Source organism: Megalops cyprinoides, chromosome 20, assembly GCF_013368585.1.
Source record: "Megalops cyprinoides isolate fMegCyp1 chromosome 20, fMegCyp1.pri, whole genome shotgun sequence".
Taxonomy (NCBI): domain Eukaryota; kingdom Metazoa; phylum Chordata; class Actinopteri; order Elopiformes; family Megalopidae; genus Megalops; species Megalops cyprinoides.
Genome location: NC_050602.1, coordinates 19344114 through 19363571, shown reverse-complemented (window position 1 = coordinate 19363571; position 19458 = coordinate 19344114). Strand labels below are relative to the sequence as shown.

The 19458-nt window shown below is 46.1% G+C and overlaps 1 protein-coding gene across 4 annotated transcripts in view; it reads right to left on the bottom strand.

The window, feature by feature from the left end:
• LOC118795314 (protein unc-13 homolog A-like) overlaps positions 1–19458 on the bottom strand; it is a 50177-nt gene that overhangs the window by 9509 nt on the left and 21210 nt on the right. For 2 of the 4 annotated variants that reach the window (XM_036553721.1, XM_036553720.1), the window contains exons 14-39: positions 18647–18652; positions 18334–18408; positions 17432–17651; positions 16665–16892; positions 15976–16117; positions 15599–15768; positions 14574–14689; positions 13948–14111; positions 12270–12423; positions 11354–11422; positions 10531–10620; positions 10160–10294; positions 9165–9295; positions 8973–9058; positions 8632–8758; positions 7841–7937; positions 7200–7343; positions 6830–6907; positions 5877–5954; positions 5651–5739; positions 5259–5411; positions 4506–4629; positions 4042–4071; positions 3056–3112; positions 2378–2458; positions 1004–1151 (exon numbers count right to left, since the gene is read on the bottom strand). In XM_036553721.1, coding sequence (XP_036409614.1) covers positions 1004–1151; positions 2378–2458; positions 3056–3112; positions 4042–4071; positions 4506–4629; positions 5259–5411; positions 5651–5739; positions 5877–5954; positions 6830–6907; positions 7200–7343; positions 7841–7937; positions 8632–8758; positions 8973–9058; positions 9165–9295; positions 10160–10294; positions 10531–10620; positions 11354–11422; positions 12270–12423; positions 13948–14111; positions 14574–14689; positions 15599–15768; positions 15976–16117; positions 16665–16892; positions 17432–17651; positions 18334–18408; positions 18647–18652 — 2992 coding nt within the window. The remainder of the gene's footprint in view (positions 1–1003; positions 1152–2377; positions 2459–3055; positions 3113–4041; positions 4072–4505; positions 4630–5258; positions 5412–5650; positions 5740–5876; positions 5955–6829; positions 6908–7199; positions 7344–7840; positions 7938–8631; positions 8759–8972; positions 9059–9164; positions 9296–10159; positions 10295–10530; positions 10621–11353; positions 11423–12269; positions 12424–13947; positions 14112–14573; positions 14690–15598; positions 15769–15975; positions 16118–16664; positions 16893–17431; positions 17652–18333; positions 18409–18646; positions 18653–19458) is intronic. The other 2 variants (XM_036553724.1, XM_036553723.1) reach the window with 1 other exon arrangement.

Genomic DNA, 19458 nt, shown 5'->3' with positions numbered 1-19458 from the left:
CTGAAAACTTGAAAGAGAGAGAGGGATTGGGGGACAAAAAGCAAGAAGGAAAGAATCATAAAGAGAAGGAAGACAGAAAGAAACTGCATGATGAAGGAGGATACTGAGAGACAGACAGAGAAAAATAAAGGGAGAGCAGGAGATAGAGAGGGTGATATAACAAGTGAAAAAATATTAGCTGTAAAGGATATCGGAGTGATTGATGAGAGGCAGAGAGAGAGAATAACTGATCTGGCAGTAATCGCACCATTTTATGATGTGATAAAATCAACTAAATGTATTGCCAAATTAAACAGTGAACAAACAAAGCCCGGGATTCAATCAACTCCTGTCCTGATTTCAGCCACTGGCAAAACTGATGACAAAATATTTTTGTTTAGATCTGAGTCAAAGTTAAGCTGACTGGATCCAGGCCTAAATGTCACCCCCCCCCCCCCCCCCCCTTTTTCAATGATGTGGGTGCTGTGGTCAAGTTCATCCTTTTCAAGCCATATACACAGCTGGATGCTTCTTCCAAAACCCATTAGCCCTATTTAATGATTGACAGGAACATCTCTTTTCCCATGTGTGGTCCATGGAGCACCGCATTAACTGTTTAAACGGTCTAATGCGCAATACAACCGATTGAATGGAGTGATCACAGTCATAACGAAGAGAGAGAGAAAGAGGGATTAAGAGAAAAAAAGAGAGAAAGCAAGAATAGAAGATGCAGAGAAAATGGAGGTAAAGGAGGAGAGCTGACAGACAGAGGGATAGAAAGTGAGACTGGAAGAGAACAAGAGATGTAGAGATAGCCATTAAAAAGCGATTAAGGGGAGTGAGAGACAGAGAGAGAGAGAGTGGGAACGAGAGCGATATAAAGATATTGAAAAGAGAGTGACAGATGGGTGAGAGAGAGAGGAGGGAGGGAGAAATTAAAAGAGCGAGCGGGAAAGAGCAAATGAGAGAAAATCAATATACTCATGAAAGGGGGGTGGGCGGGGGGGGGGCTCGCAGGACATACCCTGGGCGTTCTGCGATTGGATGAATTTCTTGATGAGCTTGTCGGTGGCCTGCGTGTAGAGGGAGAGGGCGTAGCGCAGAGACTGAAGATCGGGGCTCTTCTCGAGGAAGGTCTTCTTCAGTCCCACTCCACCCGCGTGGAAATATTGCTACAGGGCGATAGAGAGGTGCATCATGGGAATAAAGGAACAAGGAGAAACCCTGTTGTCCTGGCAAAACTGTACACTTTGCTCCCTCGGTGTGGCGATCTAATGAGTTTCTGGGATACAGAACAGTACAATAATGACACAATTATTGGTTGTATAATTTCCCTCTCCACATTGGCTGATGTGTTATAAGATTTCTGGCACAAAATGGCCGGTATGTATCACCCAGGGGGGTGCTAGACAGTGAGGGTGGAGGAGATGAGTCACACACCACCCCCTATCTTCACTGTAAATTACTTTGAGATCCTTGAATTGGGATGTATAAATTCAATCAGTTATGAATTAATGAGCAGTATGAGTTATCATTGTGGTCACTGAGATTGAGGGCATGTTCAACCTGTGTTTTTTAAAAATATTTTTATAGTTTTTTCCCTTGCAACCCTGTTTTGGAATCACCAATTGTATATTAGGCTCATCTCACCACATCAACCTCTTAAAAGCTACAAAGAGTTGGAGTTTCTGTTCATGTGAAAATTGAACACAGGGAAAAGATTTCATTGGATATACCAAGCATGTACGAAAAGATTTATGAAGTCTGGTATCTTAGCCTATACGTTCCTGGGTTTGTTTTCTTACTGATTTTTCAAAGAATCAAATCAAATATCCATTCATTTGCAAGATAGTGTAGTTTTCAGCTCCCTTTTTATAGCATTTTTTCCTGTTGCATCTTCAAATTTTGACTAACTTCAGCAATTTCAGATGTTTCCCTGTAGGGTATGTGCTGCCATCTCAATAACCTTAATGATCCCATGTGTAACCATAAGTACCTTGCCCAAGGGTACAACAGCAGTGCCTCAGCAGGGAATCAAACGATTATTGTCATTGTCATTTGTCATTTAGCAGACCCTCTTATCCAGAGTGGCTTACAGAGGTTATAGTTTTTTTTTTTTTTTACATGCTATCCATTTATACAGCTGGATATTTACTTGGGCAACTGTGGATTAAGTATCTTGCCCAAGGGCACAACAGCAGTCCCCCAGTATGGAATTGAACCAGCAACCTTTCGTTTATGAGCCCTGTTCCCTTACCACTGTGCCACACTGCTGCCCCAATGACATAATAAATCCCATGTGTATATCCCTGCATATCTGTAGTTCCCCCAGCTACAGATGTGCTTGTAGCAGGTGTCCGCTGCTGGGTTGGCAGCAGGAGGCGGGATCAGTGCGTACCTTGATGGTGTCCAGCGCCAGCTCCACCACTGCGCACTGCTTGGGAGTCAGTGCCTTGGCCTCCTCTCGAACCATGTGCTCCTGGGCACGAGAGACGGGAAAAGAGCAGGTAAGACAAACACCTGTGGATCTCTAAGCCTGTCACAGTCCATCCAACAAAGGACATGCTCATATTCTAGTTGTTTAAATCAGTGCATGTTCTTGGACACAAACTCTGAATAATGGCCTGTATTACAGTCAACCCCATATAAATGCATACTGCATTACTGGATACTCCATTTTATTGCATATTATGCAGTGGATCCTCTCTTATTCCCTCAGCCTTTGCTTAGTCTTGTTATGTGGATACTCTGGTGAACAGTACAACATCATCACAGCCCACATTACATTATTTGCATTTAGCAGCTGCTCTTATCCAGAGTGACTTACAATTTTTACGAAGTTATCCATTTATACAGCTGGATATTTACTGTGGCAATTCTGGGTTAAGTACCCTGCCCAAGGGTACAGCAGCAGTGTCAGCAGCAGTGTCAGCAGTGGAGAATCAACCTATTGCTTACAAGTCCCGCTCTTTACCACTATGCTGCCGCCCTCAGACAGACAGTGCTCAGGAATTCTCATGCACAGTATGGGTCATTCTGAAGGGAACCCTGAGACTGAGACGGGAGGGATCTGTACCTTCAGTTTGGACAGCTGTCCCAGCTCCTTAGCCTTATTGAAGATGAGCTGAGTGCCCTGGGGAAGGGGGGTGGGGTGCAGAGAAGGACAGAGGAAAAAAAAGGAAGGAAATATTACCAATGCTGCATACTGAGGAGAGATAACACAAACGTATTCATACAGAGTTACTGTAATTAACTGTAATTATTAAATGATTAATTTATTCCAAATTCACACATACAAAGTTCAGAGTAGATTGCTCTGCCTCTCACACTGCCCTGGACTCACACGCACACGCACACGCACACGCACACACACAGAAAGCCGCAGATTCTGCTGACAGAAAACGAGAGTTCAGATTGCAGTATGAAAGCAACGACAGAGAGACAGAGGCGTAAATCGACCAGCAGATCGTCCACACGCCCATGCTATGGGACAACACATCAATGACACTGTCACAGTCAGTTAATGAGGCGCCACCACACCCTGCCAGCAGCGCTGCTGTCATTTTTAATCAGCTACAAAATCTTAAAGAAGCAACACTAGCGGCAAGTGAACCAAAAAAAAAAAAACAATGTCCGTATGGGGCCAAATCTTAAATGTCCTGAGACGACAGATAATACTGTTTGGTACCATGAGAAATGGCTTTGTAGCCACTGAACCTAAACAGCAGTCCGGACATGTATAGCGTATGACGATATCGGACTAGTCTGTTTGTGCTGTCAGTTTTCTGTGGCTGGGCCATCAGTGTGCAGTGAATTCAGTGGACCTGATGGGGGAGTTAGCTACTGCGGTTGCTTCACCTAAATCTAGCAGGACTTTCACGTGATCTGAAGAAGGCGAGCGCCAACAGGTTTGTTGGACCAGCTGTCGAGATGAACAGATAGGACGGAGACGGAAAACAGCTTAAGTGAAAGACGGAGCGGGGGGGACGGACGGTGGAGGGGGGGATGCGGACGACGACAGGACACATTGAGCTAGAGCGTTTGAATACTGGGAGTTCTTACATCACTGTGACAAGCGAGCTTCACCTTGCGCTGCAAAGAGAAGGACAGCTGTTAACATTGCCCGGGAGAGCCACGCCCCTCAAAATCTGATTGGCTGACCAACTGGCCTATCGAGGAAGACGTAGACTGACAATAATCCCCTTCTGAGTTGCAATTGCTAATAGCATTTTGTAGTCCTCGCGATTCTACTGACTTTGCTCCTACTTTGCTCTGTCAGATTCCTGTAACATAGCTGGTAAATACCGTCACATGTTAGACGAGAAGGGTAAGCATAAAAGAGTTACCCATTTTACCCTTGTGACACCTGACAGCCACCAAGCACAAAAAGGAAAAAAGGGTTAAGTATTTACAAAGTGTAAACCAAAACATGTGAGTAATGACTTGGGCATCAACTGTGGATGTTATTTTTCCCTTTTTAAAAATGCTGCACCACGCGCAGGGTGTGTTTGTGTGTGGGGGCTCACCGTCTGGTCAGTCAGGGGTGGAAGCACAATGGTCTTCTCCATGGTGTTCATCACCAGCTTCCACAGCTCCTTCAACACTCTCTTCAGCACCGTCTTCTCACAGATCTTAGCAAACAGAGTCAGGCTGGGAGAGGCAGAGAGAGAGAGAGAGAGAGAGAGAGAGAGAGAGAGAGAGAGAGAGAGAGAGAGAGAGAGAGAGAGAGAGAGAGAGAGAGAGAGAGAGAGAGAGAGAGAGAGAGAGAGAGAGAGAGAGAGAGAGAGAGAGAGAGAGAGAGAGAGACATACATTCACAAATCTCCAAATCCAATGCTCACCTGCAACAATTACTTTACGATATGAGTGTGTGTCCATACCATGGTCAAGAAGAGTAAGTGACTTGTTTGATTGATGTCAGTGTTTGATTTTTTTTTTACCCAGGTGGGGTAGGAACTGTGAAGTGAGGCAATACGAATAAAACCAAACTGAGCAATCACATAGCTGTCAGAAAGTTGGGTGGCATCGGAAGAGTGTGGTGTGGACACATCTTTCACCGGAAGGGAGTGCAACTTTTGAACCTAGCAGAAAAAAGTCTCACATAGCCGTGGAAACACTACTAAGCTAGAGGAAGCACAAAGAGAGCCTACAGAGTCCGGCTAGGAGAAGCACAGAAAGAGGCTACACGGAGTATGTTGCCTTTGATGAGGATGACTGCTAAACATATATACAATGTCAGTGTGACCAGTGTGTCTCTGTAGGAGGGCTGCTGTGTCTCACTTGCTGTCCAGGAAGTCCATGATGGGCTGCAGGACGTTGTCAGCGTCCTGGGCCACGCTGCTGCAGGCGCTGGCCGGCACGGTCCCCGTCCCCTTCACCTGGCTCAGGATGTCCCCCATCTGCCTCACGCTCTCCTCTATGTGCGGCTGGAAGCTGGGAGGGGCAGAGAGAGGTGCGGCTCGTGACATTACATTACATTATCTCATTTAGCAGACGCTCTCACCCAGAGCGACTTCCGAATAAGTGCACCACAATGCTAAGAGTAGTTGTCGAAAAGTACTCCAAGAGGTCAGTAAAATATAAATACAATTTTATTTTAAGAGTTTCACCAAGTGCCTGTTCTCTTACATGCCCATGGTGGTGAGAATGACCTCTGACCTCCTCACACTCACCTTACAGCAAAGACCCTGCTGAGATCGTCCATCACATTGTTCAGCTTCACCTGCAGCTCCTTCAGGAAGTCACTGGCTTCCACATTAAGCTGAAACACAGACAGAGTCCCTGATGCTGGTGTGCGCTGATGACATCACGCTGAGACACGGCATCATGCAAGAGGGTGTCAGAGTGACAAAGTATGCAAATGAGAGGTCATAAAATGAAATGAGGAAAATCGCTCACATCTTTGCCTCCCATGGCCTCAAACATCTTCTCCAGCTGGACGCGTAACTGCTGAATGTTATTGATCAGGATGCAGGGCTGCAGAGACATCACACCCTTAGTCTCCTACACACATACACGTTAATACTCTCTCTCTCTCTCTCACACACATACACATTAATACTCTCTCTCTCTCACACACATACACATTAATACTCTCTCTCTCTCACACACATACACATTAATACTCTTTCTCACACACACACATACACACATTAATACTCTCTCTCTCTCTCTCTCACATACACACAATACTCTCTCTCTCTCTCTCACACACACACAATACTCTCTCTAACACACATACACATTAATTCTCTCTCTCACACACACACATAAACACTCTCTCTCTCACACACACACACATACACACATTAATACTCTCTCTCTCTCTCACACACATACACACAATACTCTCTCTCTCTCTCTCACACACATACACATTAATACTCTCTCTCTCACACACACACACATTAATACTCTCTCTCTCTCTCTCTCTCTCTCTCTCTCTCTCTCTCTCTCTCACAAACACATGCACACACAATACTCTCTCTCTCTCACTCTCTCTCACACACACACACGCACACACACACACACACACACACACGCAGTGTACACGACATTGCAGTAATGTACACTGACACTGACACAGTTAATAAGGCAGTCATTTGACAGGACACTCCCTGAGAACAGAACCAGGCAGACTCAGGTTCCCGAGGCCAGCCAGGATCCACTCCATTGATCTTTCAATAAGAAGTCATTCAGAGAATTAGCTGAGCAACAGACTGTAACAAGGACCGGATGACAGAGTGAGTCACAGCAGATACTCGCTCACTTGGGCTCCCTGAAGAGCAGGTCTGGCCATCTCTATAATGTGCCGTGACGTAGGTCCAGTTCCTGGGAGACAGGACACTCACCACTTTCTCCTTGGAGCAGTAGCTGGCAAAGTCCTTGGCGATGATGTCAGCGTAGGAGAGCAGCACGTTGCCAATGGTCTAAAGAGAGGGAGGGGCAGGAGCACGGTAATGACAGAAGAGAGACTCACGGGTCACCCAAAAATAATCCTAATAGAATTATAATAACTGCTGCCTGGACAACAAACAAGTCTTGAGGAACTTGTACTTTGAATGAAATGCTCCCCACAGGAAACTAATATTCAAGGAACTGAACTAAACTTTCTGTTGTAAACCTGAGCAGCCAATCCCAAATGCATGCCCCCTGTACTAGGGTGTAAATTCGGTTAACAGGGGTATCAATTTCCTTGACAGGCCATAAATGACCCCCTACCTTTGCAAACCTTCTCATGTAGTTGCCCACTATCTGAGGGTCGGGACACTCCAGTTTTCTGATTATCTCAAAGCTCTGGTTGAGCTGGGAGAAGACATCTACCACGGAGCAGGAGAAGAGGGCATGTTCAGACGTCTGCTGAAACTGTAGGGGGGGATGGAGAAGGGCTGTTACATCAGTGGACAGAAAGAAAGGGAGAGAAAGTAAAAGCACACGGGCTGTGTGAGGTGTTTGCACGTCGTGGCAGGTGGAAGATTTTCTGTCGGGCAGTAATTGGGCAACCCTGTCCCAGAGGAGCGCAGCATCTCTCTCTCTGACTAATGAGCTGGGAACTGCCTCTGACTCCCTCTCCCTCTGAGTATCGAATAAGACCTGCCTCTCTGACTTCCTCTTCCTGACTACTGAAATAGGTGCTGTCGCTGCGAGTCGGCCACTCTGATTAATTAACTGGCCTAGCCTAAAAGTCAGACAATAGAAAACAGCACAAGAAATTAAACACTCTCAGAGGGATATAACAAAAGAATATTTAGCTGACAACATGTCCACAATGCTGAAATAATCTGTGAGCCATACATATCAGAAATGATGTAAAATCAATGGGGCAGGAAAAATGGGATAGATTGTCTTTTTTTTTCATTTACCCCATCCTTTTTGTCCCTCTCCAGGGCACCATGCAGGAAGTCACGTGACACTTCCTCATTTTCATCCAGCCACTGGATCACAAATGGCTCAAACCATCTGTAAAAAGCACCAGGAAGAGAGCTGGAATGCCATTTCAACAATATAACCAAATAATCAAATCATAACCAAATAATCTTCAGATGTAATTTCACTGTGTTGAAAGCACCAAGTGCCTGTGTAGCCAAAAATGTAACTGTCAGCTATCCATATTAATCACATAATACAGCGGTTATAAAGACAATTACCAAAGCAATTATATTAAAAGTTGTATTGAAGTTTTATTTCTCAGCTTTGTTTTCTGGATTATTTCATACTAAACTTGGAATTTTGTAGCAGCTTGGAAGTCAACACCTTCTCAACTTGCATCAGAAGACACACAAAAAAGTATGATGGAGAAAACTACATACCACTAACTAACATCAGCAAGGCCAAAGTGCATGCTTATTATGGCCCTGTGGTGGTAGTATAAGTGGTGGTGGTAGTTATAGTGGTAGCTGTAATCGTAGTAGTAGTAACATCAGTCATGGCAGTGTCAATGCAGGCGGCAGTAGCAGTAGTAGTATTGTTAGTGGCAATAACTGTGCAGACATAATATTAGTGGCAGTGGCCGGAGTAGTAACAGTGGTAGTAATGTTAGTGGCAGTAGCAGTAACAGTACGATTAATGTTAGTGGCAGTAGTACTAATGTTAGTGGCAGTGGGGTGGTGGCAGTACAGCTGTACGCCCTCAGTCGGGAGCCCGCTGCACTCACGCAGGGTATTCAGGCACTCGGTTCTGGAAGGAAGGCAGCTCCTTGCAGTACTCGTTGAACAGCCACTTCACCTTGAAGTGCAGATTCATGTAGTCTGCACTCTTACACAGGCGATTCTTGTCATGCTCTGAGAAGCAAAGGAAAGAGACAAACCATCAATTATTGTGTGTGTCTGCGGTGTCTATGATTCTTCTACACATAACTTAAAAGTTCCATTTCGTCTGAACTGTTAGGCCTTAGGTAATATGGAAAGTGCACAAGATTACCACAACATCCCACAACATAGTTAGGGGTTGTGTGTCCGCTGGGAGCCTGAGACTCAGGCTGAAATTTGTGCTCACCCTCCATGGCGTACTTCATGTCTTGAGCAAACAGGTTCCACATGACCTCAGCGCTGATCTTCCCCACATTGAGCTCCTGGGGGAACCTGCCAGAGGGGGAGAGGAGGGGGCAGAAACACAGGACAGTGAGGACATGAGCGGGACTGAAGGGAGGGGTAGGCGGTAAGGTGGAGAACCGCATGCAGCACTCACTGGTTCAGGCAGGGTGTGTATGAGTTCTTGTCCTCCTCAATGATAGACACGATGAGCGTGATGAGCTTCGACCAGAAATCCAGGTTCTTGATGCTGGGACCTTGCTCTTCAGGAGGAATCTCTTTCTTGGCCTGGAGACATCAGAAGGGCCATGACATCATCACTACACTTACCATGTGTTAGAGAAGGGATTATGACATCATCACTACGCCTTGGTTTAATGCTGAAAAGGGATTATGGCATCATCTATACAATTGCCCTGAGGCAGCAAAGGAATTATAACATCATCACTACACTTGAAATAGGCTAAAAAGGGATTTGGAAATTGTCAATACACTCACCACGCAGCCAGGAAGGCGTTGTGACCTCATACACTTTACACTCTCCAAAAGGCAGGGGAGTTTTTTGACATCAACATTACATAATTGTAAACACTGTTCCAGCTCAGCCTTCATTTCTGTGTATACAATTTCAGAAACCCTCCAAGGGCATTATTCTAAAAAGCTGTGTATTTTCAAAAGCTGAGTAATTGAAAGTTCAAAAGAAGGGGCAATAAGCTATTTGAACATTTAAGTATTATATAAGATATCAGGAGTCACCTCAGGTTAATATTGCATTATTTATTTGCAGAGCAGAAGCTCTTATCTTAGGTGACAAACACAATATCTTACATTTTTTCCTACCACCCATTTACATAGTTGGATATTCACTGAAGCACTCCAGGTTAAGCATCATGCTCACAGGTATAACAGCAGCGCCCCATTTGGGAACGGAATCTTTCACCTCCTTATTACAAATTCCTACACTGCTACACTGCAGAGCAAACCATAATACCATCAATGTTTTATTCATAGGTATGTTCTGCATTGTTTATTAAGCGTTTTAGTTAGAAATATAACCAGCAGTTAAACCACAGTATCATATCATCACCCCAACCCCACTGCCCCCAGCAGACGAGCACTGGTCCTTGGCTATTAGCTCTAACCCATGCTCACCGGGTCAGACTGGTACTCCCGACTGTAGAGCTCGTGACAGTTGTTAAAGATGTACTCATAGGTGGAGTTCAGACAGGCTTTTACACAGTCCTTCACCACCTGACTGGCTCTGGGGGGGCTCTGCAGCTCCTGGACCTGAGGAGGTGAGGCATGGGGGTCAGAGGTCAGAGGTCAGAGGGGCAGATAGGCAGACACTTGTACAGGAAAGCGATAAGTCCAATAGGGAAAAAATGGAGTCTTGGCCAAGAGAATTTGAGATGAAATTCAGACGCCCATCCAATGACAGGGTCAATATAAATTGAAAAGGAATACAGATTTAGGGAGGTGAGTCAGCAGAGAAAAGGAGATAGAGGTAGGGCTGGGGGGGACACCTTCATCCTGAAGAAGGTGATGCTGGTGAGCAAATCCACAGTGGACTTCAGGTCCTGCAGCCTCTCGGCACTGCTGGCCGGGAAGTTGTTCTGCAACACAGAAACGTATAAAGATGGTAAACTGTGCACTGCAAGAGCTGATCTGTCTCACAACAGACCTACATCCTCAATTATTCAGTTCCTTCCTGGACTAAACATCTATGATTTCCTACAAGCCCAGAAACAGACCTCCCTCCCTGAGGTATAGATGGCTAAATTATCACAGCATCCAATACATAAATCTCATTTCCTCATTCAGATGAAGATGTAGGGCTCTGACCAAGCCATCAGACTCTTCCACACACAAAGCTGTCTAATACATTCGTGTAAGTTATAACAATACAATACATAATTTTGAGGGTAAACTTTATAGAGAAAAGTGTAGCTAGTTAGCAATCTATCCAAGTAACATTCCCTCACTGATTTAACTTCTTTGCATTCAGTCGAGCGCGCTGTTGCTAGGTATATTCATTTTGGAGCCCATTCATCGAATACTTTAAGAGTCTAGGAACAATATAGTATCCTATAGAAACATATTCATCTTCCATAAAATCTGAAATTAAAATTCTCTTGTCATGAAGGCAAAATAATATTATCTATCTATTATCTATCTATTCAGATGTACTGAATTACATCTATTCAAATTCTAGCACACCTGATTCAACCGGTCAACTAATAAGTAAAACCCTTATTGGTTTAAATAGGGTGGCCAGTGGTGGTAGTATACATTAAATGTACATCTGTTAATCCCTGACCCTTAGAATAGAATCTGACATTACGGTACCCGGTACATGGAGAGGTCAATCCGGAGGGAATTATGCAGCTGGTCCAGAAGCTTCACAAACCGCTCTTTCTGTGAGACACATGCAAATACGGAGACAATGCACATCAACAGAACATTCACTGCAGAAGCAGCACAAAAGCAGCAGGCTAAAAGCCAGCAGCCATAACATATTGCTAAGTAAAGGCGAGCGTTTGGAGAGCTGTACGGAGAAAGCTGTATTGCTGCTGCAAGTTGTGTTGGTGGGCCAGCAGGGGGCAGTCTTCCTTCTGTACCAAGTAAATCCAAAGCACAAGTGCAGGGATGGGGATGTCCTCTTTCTTTCTCCTGACTCACTGCAGCTGTTAAAAGTTCCCATCCATTTATTGTAAAGAATAGGGGGGTTCCCTGGTGCTCTGGCAAATGTCCCAGTCTGGCTGTATTAATCTGGCCATCCAATCATCCCCTCGGTTAATTGGTTCAATAAATCTCTCCCTCTCAATCTCCGCTAATGTGTGGTGAGTGTTCTGTTGCGAAATGGCTGCTGTGCGTCACCCAGATGGGGGGGATGCACATTGACGGTGGTTGTGGTGAGTCACCACCTGCCACCCCTAAACCTCCTTCACAGGAACTTGTTTTCGGGAACTTGAGATCCACGGAAAGCTGCTATAAAATGTAATGCCTTATCAGTGATAAATGATGCACTGCCAAGCACAGTGCTGTTACAGCTTTGGTACAGACTCAGACCTGACGGATACGCATGCTGGAAAAGACAGGAGGAAATGCATAGAGATAGAGACAAAAAGGGGGAAGGATTGAGTGCAAGAGATACCGAGATAGTGAGAGAGAGAGAGAGAGAGAGAGAGAGAGAGAGAGAGAGAGAGAGAGTGGAAAACGGGAGGAAGAAGTTTGCTACAAACTGCTACGAGAGCACACTCACCCCGAAGTTGGAGGCGGCGAAGCGGTCGGAGGCGGACACGTTGTTGGAGGACTGGGTGGTGTGGGCGTAGTAGGCGTTGATGTTGGCCAGCAGGGTGCTCATGACGGCAGGCACACCTGGGCACATATACTTGGAGGAGAGGCAGGCGAAGTGGCTGAGGAGAAACACAACATGCATTCACCCCTCATTAACCCCCCTCACAAAGATGCTGTACGGAAAACAAGATGCCTCACTCATTACACCTTACAGTGAATGCTCTGCCCCTCAGCTGCACTGTCTTCTGATACAGCGGCTTTTAACAACATGTTTGCAAGTATTCACAAGAAAAAACTAAACTAAAAAGTAATTTGGCTTCAATATGGCGTGGGCTTAAGGCAAATAATTATGGTTGCTATGGTCCATGACCTTTCCTTTGCTTAATCAATGTATTGTACATTATCTTTTGTTTAAGCTACCCCTGAAAAGGTGGCATTCTGGAAAATGAAGCCACTTTGGGCTGAGTTTAACATTTTAGAACTAAACCGTACACTTAAATGTATGATTTTACATATGAATTTTCCAAACTCTTACACAGAGAGGTATACACAAATGTCAGCACCATTTATTGGAGAACATATCATTGAATTGAGAGAGCCAGAAGTCTGTAGCGTAGCCTTAGACCTTAGTTCAAGAATTTTCCACAACAACTTACTCAGACCATGGTTATCACTACAGGGCTAAGACAGCTTATGACATATCCAAATACCAGCCAGGCCAAAAGCAATGTAGCTGTGTAAATAAACAGGTTCTAAGAGCCCTAAGTTCTGGCAGCGCTGTTCATTTTAGACTCGTTTCCTCCTCCTGTGTGTATTCCTGCATGATCCTCACAAGTGTGTGCATCTGGAAACCAGATCTACAAACAGTACAGTTTCTCTGTGTATCAGACACAGGCCTGCTGACCTCTGCAACCTCAGTGCTCTGCATTAGTGTCACTACGAATGTCCGAGTGCATTACTCAGCACATCGTTCAGTGAAATATTACGGGCATTATGGACGGCATTACGGTGGACATTACTCAGCACATTATTCAATGCATTACTCAGTGACTGTACTGTCTGCTCTCATTGTAGGCTGCATTATCCATGCCACATTTCACTCTGTTATTCTCACGGCTTGGATTCACAGTTATTACAGTAGAAGTCTGTGTATTGTAATTATTATTATTTTTACAACACAATATTAATGCTTCTGCAGTCTATGTGTGCTGTGGTTATAAACTAATAAATCTGCTGTTGGTGTATAATTGTGGCTAAATGCTGTTTGTATTTAAGCATTCTGTAACATGGCTGTTGTGTGGTTATGTGTTATTGATCAGTCTGAGTGGCTTAAGTGTCAGGTCTGATGTCTACAGAGCAACGCAGAAGGAATGCAGGGAGTCATGTAGTGACAGAGTTGGTCAATCAGGGACTCAGGGAGTCTCAGAGTTGGTGAGTCAGAGAATCAGGGAGTGCCAAGTTTGGATAGTCAGGGTCTCAGGGAGTCTCAGAGTTGGACAGGCAGGGACTCAGGGAGTCTCAGAGTTGGTGAGTCAGAGAATCAGGGAGTCTCAGAGTTGGACAGTCAGGGTCTCAGGGAGTCTCAGAGTTGGACAGGCAGGGACTCAGGGAATCTCAGAGTTGGAGGAGCCGGGGTGTCTCACGTCATGGCCTGGTAGATGGACTCTACGCCGTAGCGCATGGCGAACTCGTCCACGATCTCCTGTGGCGTCTCCTCGAAGTACACCTTCCAGGCGTCGTCACCCTTGGCGTCCGGGATCTTCACAACGCCGCTGTTCTGGACGTCAGTCACGTAGTGGAACAGGTGCTGCACAAAGAGGCGGGGCCAGTTACAACACGCCCACTGCAGCCAGTCTGCCAGTCTCTTCAGCCTCCAATCACAAATGCTCTCTCAGCTGACATAAGCCAATGCTGTAATGCATACAAGCTCACATAGGGTTCCTCTCTGCAACATTGCTCTACCCCACTAATATACTTTTTCAGGAATATAATACTTTTACAGGAATGTATCAGCATGTATATTTCTGAAATAAGTGGACCTATCATGGCCACAAAGAGAGTTTATGTGAAATTTTTCTCTCTCAAATCTTTTCTTCTGTCTGAAATGCTTCTCCGGGAACTGCCAGGTTTGGGTAACAGACCTGATAAGTCTTTGTATAATGCTGGAGTCACTGACAATGTGAGCTCGAGGGTTGGACTCACCTTGAGCAGACAGGTGTACTGGATGTGATAGGGAGCAGCTCCAGGCCAGCTCCAGGGTTGGACTCACCTCATGGAGACAGGTGTATTGGACGTGGTAGGGTGCCACTGTCTCCTCGCCTTTTATCTCCACACTGATGTGCATCCGGATGGCCCCTGACACAGCTGACTTGTCCGTCCGCTTGTCTGTACCAAAAGACCAAAGCAAGATGTAACATTCTGCCATCTCACAGGTCTCCGTGGGAAAACTTACGTACAGCAAATTAACTATCCAAAATCTGAAATAAGGTTCACCAAACGATTCTGAATACTTCAATGGCAGACAGAAGTGTTGCTCTTTCTTTCTGTTGCTCCATTGATGGTGAATGTGGGAGTGTAACATATGAGAATATTTGAAAACTTAGTTTTTGCAACATTGTGTAGCAAGTTTGTTTAATGACAGACTAACTAGATGTAGCACGTTTGTGTGACAATCCCCCTCATTTTGACATTTTAAAATTAAAAGTCATGCAGCTGCCAAGCGTGTCTGTGCATATGTATAACTCTTCCTTGCTGTGACTGTCTTGCAGTTTCAGAGTCTTATAGACAATAACCAATCGTATAACCAATAACCACAGAAACCACACGACGGGTAAAAGTTCATAAGAGTTGCTTGCGATTAAAGCTACAGCGCACAGTTATTGACACAAAAAGACGGCAGTCATAAAACTGTCTTCGGTACATTATTTGTATTAAACCTTTAAGACTGAACTGCATTCAGGTCCTTTAGAGTGACCTTTGCAAAAGTGTGTTACTTCTAGTCCCTGAAGATACTGAGTACCAGGCTCATTTTTCTTGATTCATCATCACTCCTATCTACTCTGTCCCCAGCTGCCGGAGATTCAGTCTCTTTCTTCCTCTCTCCCTCTCCTTCTCACCTGTTGCTCCCCCTTTCTCGTTCCTCTCTCCCCTCTACTTCCCACACCTCCCTCTCTGTCTCTGCCCTCGGTTTTCGTTCCCTCTCTCTCTTTCTCTCTCCCGCTGTCCCGTTTCTTCCCCCTCACTCTCTGCTGCACCTCTGTCTCCCTGCCCCGTCCCGCCTCTCTCGGCACTGACCCAGGTTGTACCAGACGTCCATCTCCCCGCTCAGTGTCCGGACCTCGATGATGGTCTGGCCCAGGAAGTCGTCGGACTCCCTCTTGAACCTCTGCTTCACGCGGGACTTGATGTCATCGTCCTCGTCCCACACGCGCACCTTGATGCGGTCCGAGGAGTTGTGGCACTCGCTGGAGACACGAAAGCCAGACAGAGCAGGCCGCTTTGATATTCTGCTCTTTCTTTTCTCCACTTAACTCTTTCACTCATCGCTAGTGATCCACACAGCAAGAAAACATGCATCAATTCTACTTTCTCTTAGAGGATCTCTGGAGTGTGTCAGGGAAACTGGAGAGGAAGACCCCAAGTCAGTTACTCAAAAGCAGTTGTGTACTCACAAATGGAAATTTTCATCCCAGACTGGGTTGAGGTTGCCATAGATGGTCTTGGTCCTCTTTTTGGTCTTGCCCACCTGCACAGTGACGTAGGGATCACTGGAGCCTGTCTTGTCCTTGGCCTGGAGACCCTGGGCACACACCACTGTGAGGGAAGAACATATTGCAGCATTGTGACCTCATAATGAGCTGACACGGTTCTCATTGCTGGTGGTGCATGCAGCTGTGCCTTGTATAGAACCTTCATGCTGTTGAGCGAGGATCTCTGTCATAATAATCAATAGTGTGGCTCCTCCTTGTAGCGGCTCTTTAATGCTGCAACCCAATGCACTCTGTCTAATAAACTAATGAATTAAACACTTCTGCTCAGCGGTGCATCCAAATTAAGTCTTAATTACGTAAAGTGGAGTCACTGATTAAAGGGGAACATTAATCACCTGTTCTTGCAGGTGTCAGTCACCTGCTTGTTGAAAGATATCATTATAACTGAAATGCTACAGTGTGGCAGATGTATTCTCAAACCTTTTGTTTTTAAATGATGGAATGGCCTAAAATAATCAACATGAAACTATGATTTCAAAATGAGTATATTCCTAATATCAGATGTGCTATCTTTAACATATTCCACAGGGGATAGTGAACAAAAACATCTTACTCTCCCTGTCAGTGACCGACCCACGCCCTCCCCTCACCTGTGATGCTGATTTTGGCCGACCACTTGGAGGTGCCGTCGAGCACACTCTGTTTGACCTGCTTCATCTGCGTGGCGTGGGAGGCCTTGGCCACACCGAACACCTCCTGGATCAGCTCGAAGATCTCCGGCTTGTTCCGCTCTCGGATCTTCATGCGGTCCTTCAGGACCATGATGATGTTCTGGGTGCGGTCCTCCGCCCCGTGCTTGGAGCTCTTCTCCGCCGCCCCTAAAATCACGAGGGAGAGGGAGAGAGAGAGAAGCACAGGGATTCTTCAAGGGCACGTACCGTCGTTTGGGGCCTGGAAAGCGTTCTGTAACTAAACAGCTTTAATTGTAACTGCGCTTGTATGCGCTGTCCGCTTCCTTTATTTCTAGCATTGAACAGAGTGTGTGATAAATGTGACTAACGCCTTGGCAAAGCTCGCTAGCACCCTGACATGCCAAGAAAGCTCTTTGGCAGCCTGGATCTGACCTGGAGTCAGGAAGCAGAGATGCACTCCGGAAAGGAGAGAAGGTGGCAAAGAAGCCAAATGGCTCAATGTTAAAAAAAGACGCAAGTGTGAATATCATGAGAGTGAAAGACGGGGCAAAGAGGGATTAAAAGGCGTGAGGGAGAGGACGGAGGATGCCGAAGACGTGTGGGCAGGGGAGGAGGAAAAGAGACAGGGCAAGCAGATGAGTGTTGAAGGAGAGAATGAGGAGGAGGTGTGTAGAGAGGCGGAGGTGGAGGGAGAAGGTGGTGGCGCGGGGGGGGGCAGGCCTCACTCTGCAGGCAGTCGGCGTTGAGCAGGTCCTGGCACTTCTCGTGGCACTTGACCCCGCATTCGGAGCACCTCATGCCCTGCCGGGCGATGCCCCACAGCAGGCCTTCGCACTCGTAGCAGTAGGTGGGCGTGGTGGCTGTCCACACCTCGAAGTTGTGCGGCGTGGTGCAGGAGATGGGGTAGATGAGGGCCTGCAGGGTTTTCCGGTAGACGTGGCTCTTCTGCGGAGGTGGAGGGCGTGGGCAGGTGGATCCGGGACGAGACGAGCAAACGGCCGGGGAAACGCCGGCGAGAAAGACACCCAAGACTGTCAGACTCATTACTGCATACGTTATTATTCAGCAGACGCTCTTATCCAGAGTGACTTACATAGTTCACATTTTTACATGTTATCCATTTATAAGGCTGCATATTTACTGTGGCAATTCTGGGTTAAGTGCCTCGCCCAAGGGTACAACAGCAGTGCCTCAGTGGGGAATTGACCCACAACCTTCTGGTTATGAGCCCTGCTCCTTACCACTACGCCGCACTGCTGCATCAAACAATGGACAACTGAGGACATGCTCTGCTGAAGGCACACCCCCTTTCAAGCAAACTGATTAATATGCAGAGACACTGATAACAGGCTAGCCTCAGTGTGTCTACGGGTGCCAGACAAGGGGGAGATCTCTGTTCAGACACAACACTAACACGCAACACAGTGACAGCCGGTTCAATTCCCTGCTTGGGTGCTGCTGTTGTACCCTTGTGCAAGGTACATAACCCACAGTTGCCTCAGTAAATATCCAGCTGGATAAATGGATAAACTTGTAACCTACTAAGTAAGCAAGTAAGTAATTAAGTCGCTTCGGATAAGAGTGTCTGACAAATGACAATAATGTAATATAATGCAATGTAACTCACCAGCTCCTCATTGTTCAACGTGCTGCAGGCCATGGCTGAGGTGATTCCAGCCTTCCGAGAGTTCTGGACCAGAGACTGAGGTAGGCAGGTAGACATGCAGGTAGACAGACAGGCAAACAGACAGACAGACAAGGCAGGTTAGAGAAAGCAAATGGGGAGAGGAGAGAGACTTCCTTCTCATTGCCTGGTATATATAAGATCACCTTCTCTAGAGACATATCTTCTCTGTGTAACTGTGAAGAAACTATGTGCTGTCAGAAATGTCCTTCTGCATTGGTGCATTGTCTCATTGGTGGTGGCTACAGGTACTCACCATAGCCTGTGCCAGGGCAGGTGGGGCAGGTAGAGAAAGAGCAGGGAGAGAAACAGACACTTTAGATCCACAGAGTTTATCTAGCCTCCAGCAGATGAACACACACAGCCACCAGGACAGACAGAGGGACGGACAGAGACAGTGAAAACACATCTATACACAGGGCAGGAGCCCTTAACAGGGAGGCAAAGAAGGAAGGAGGTGGATAGAAAGCTGAATAAGGAGATGAACTGATGAACTGATGTGTGTTACATTGAGGGACATGGGACGATAAAAAGCAAGGCATGAGAGAGGGATTGACCTTCATCGGGCCTTTCCTGACCTTTATAGATGAAGACTGTGGTGATTAATAAATAAATGTGACAGAGTGCTTGTTCAAAGGACCGCAAGTCCGTTTGAGTCTGCACGCTACCTGTGTGACTCAGTCTGTGAAGTGTGTCAGTAAACTGGCGTGATAAAGATGTCCTGTCAGGCTATTGACTGCAACGTGGCAATTCTTCATACTGTGTCATTTATGGGTTTCTCTGGCAATCAACCCCACGCTCATAAACCTTACTTAAGCGCAAGCCAATCAGAGGCCCTCAGGGCGGGGCCTGAGTGAAATGGAGTGACACAAAGGCTTCTATAATAGAAGACATTCAGGAATGATCTCTCCATGTGTAGACATCCAGGGCTGTATCAAACACACCCTGTCTTGCCTACTTTCCTCTATAGGACACAAAAGCCCTGCATCATCTTCCAAACAGTGAGTGGAATCTGTTCATTATGTTCAGTGGCTTTCTGTACAGGCTGCTTTTTTATGCAATGGTATT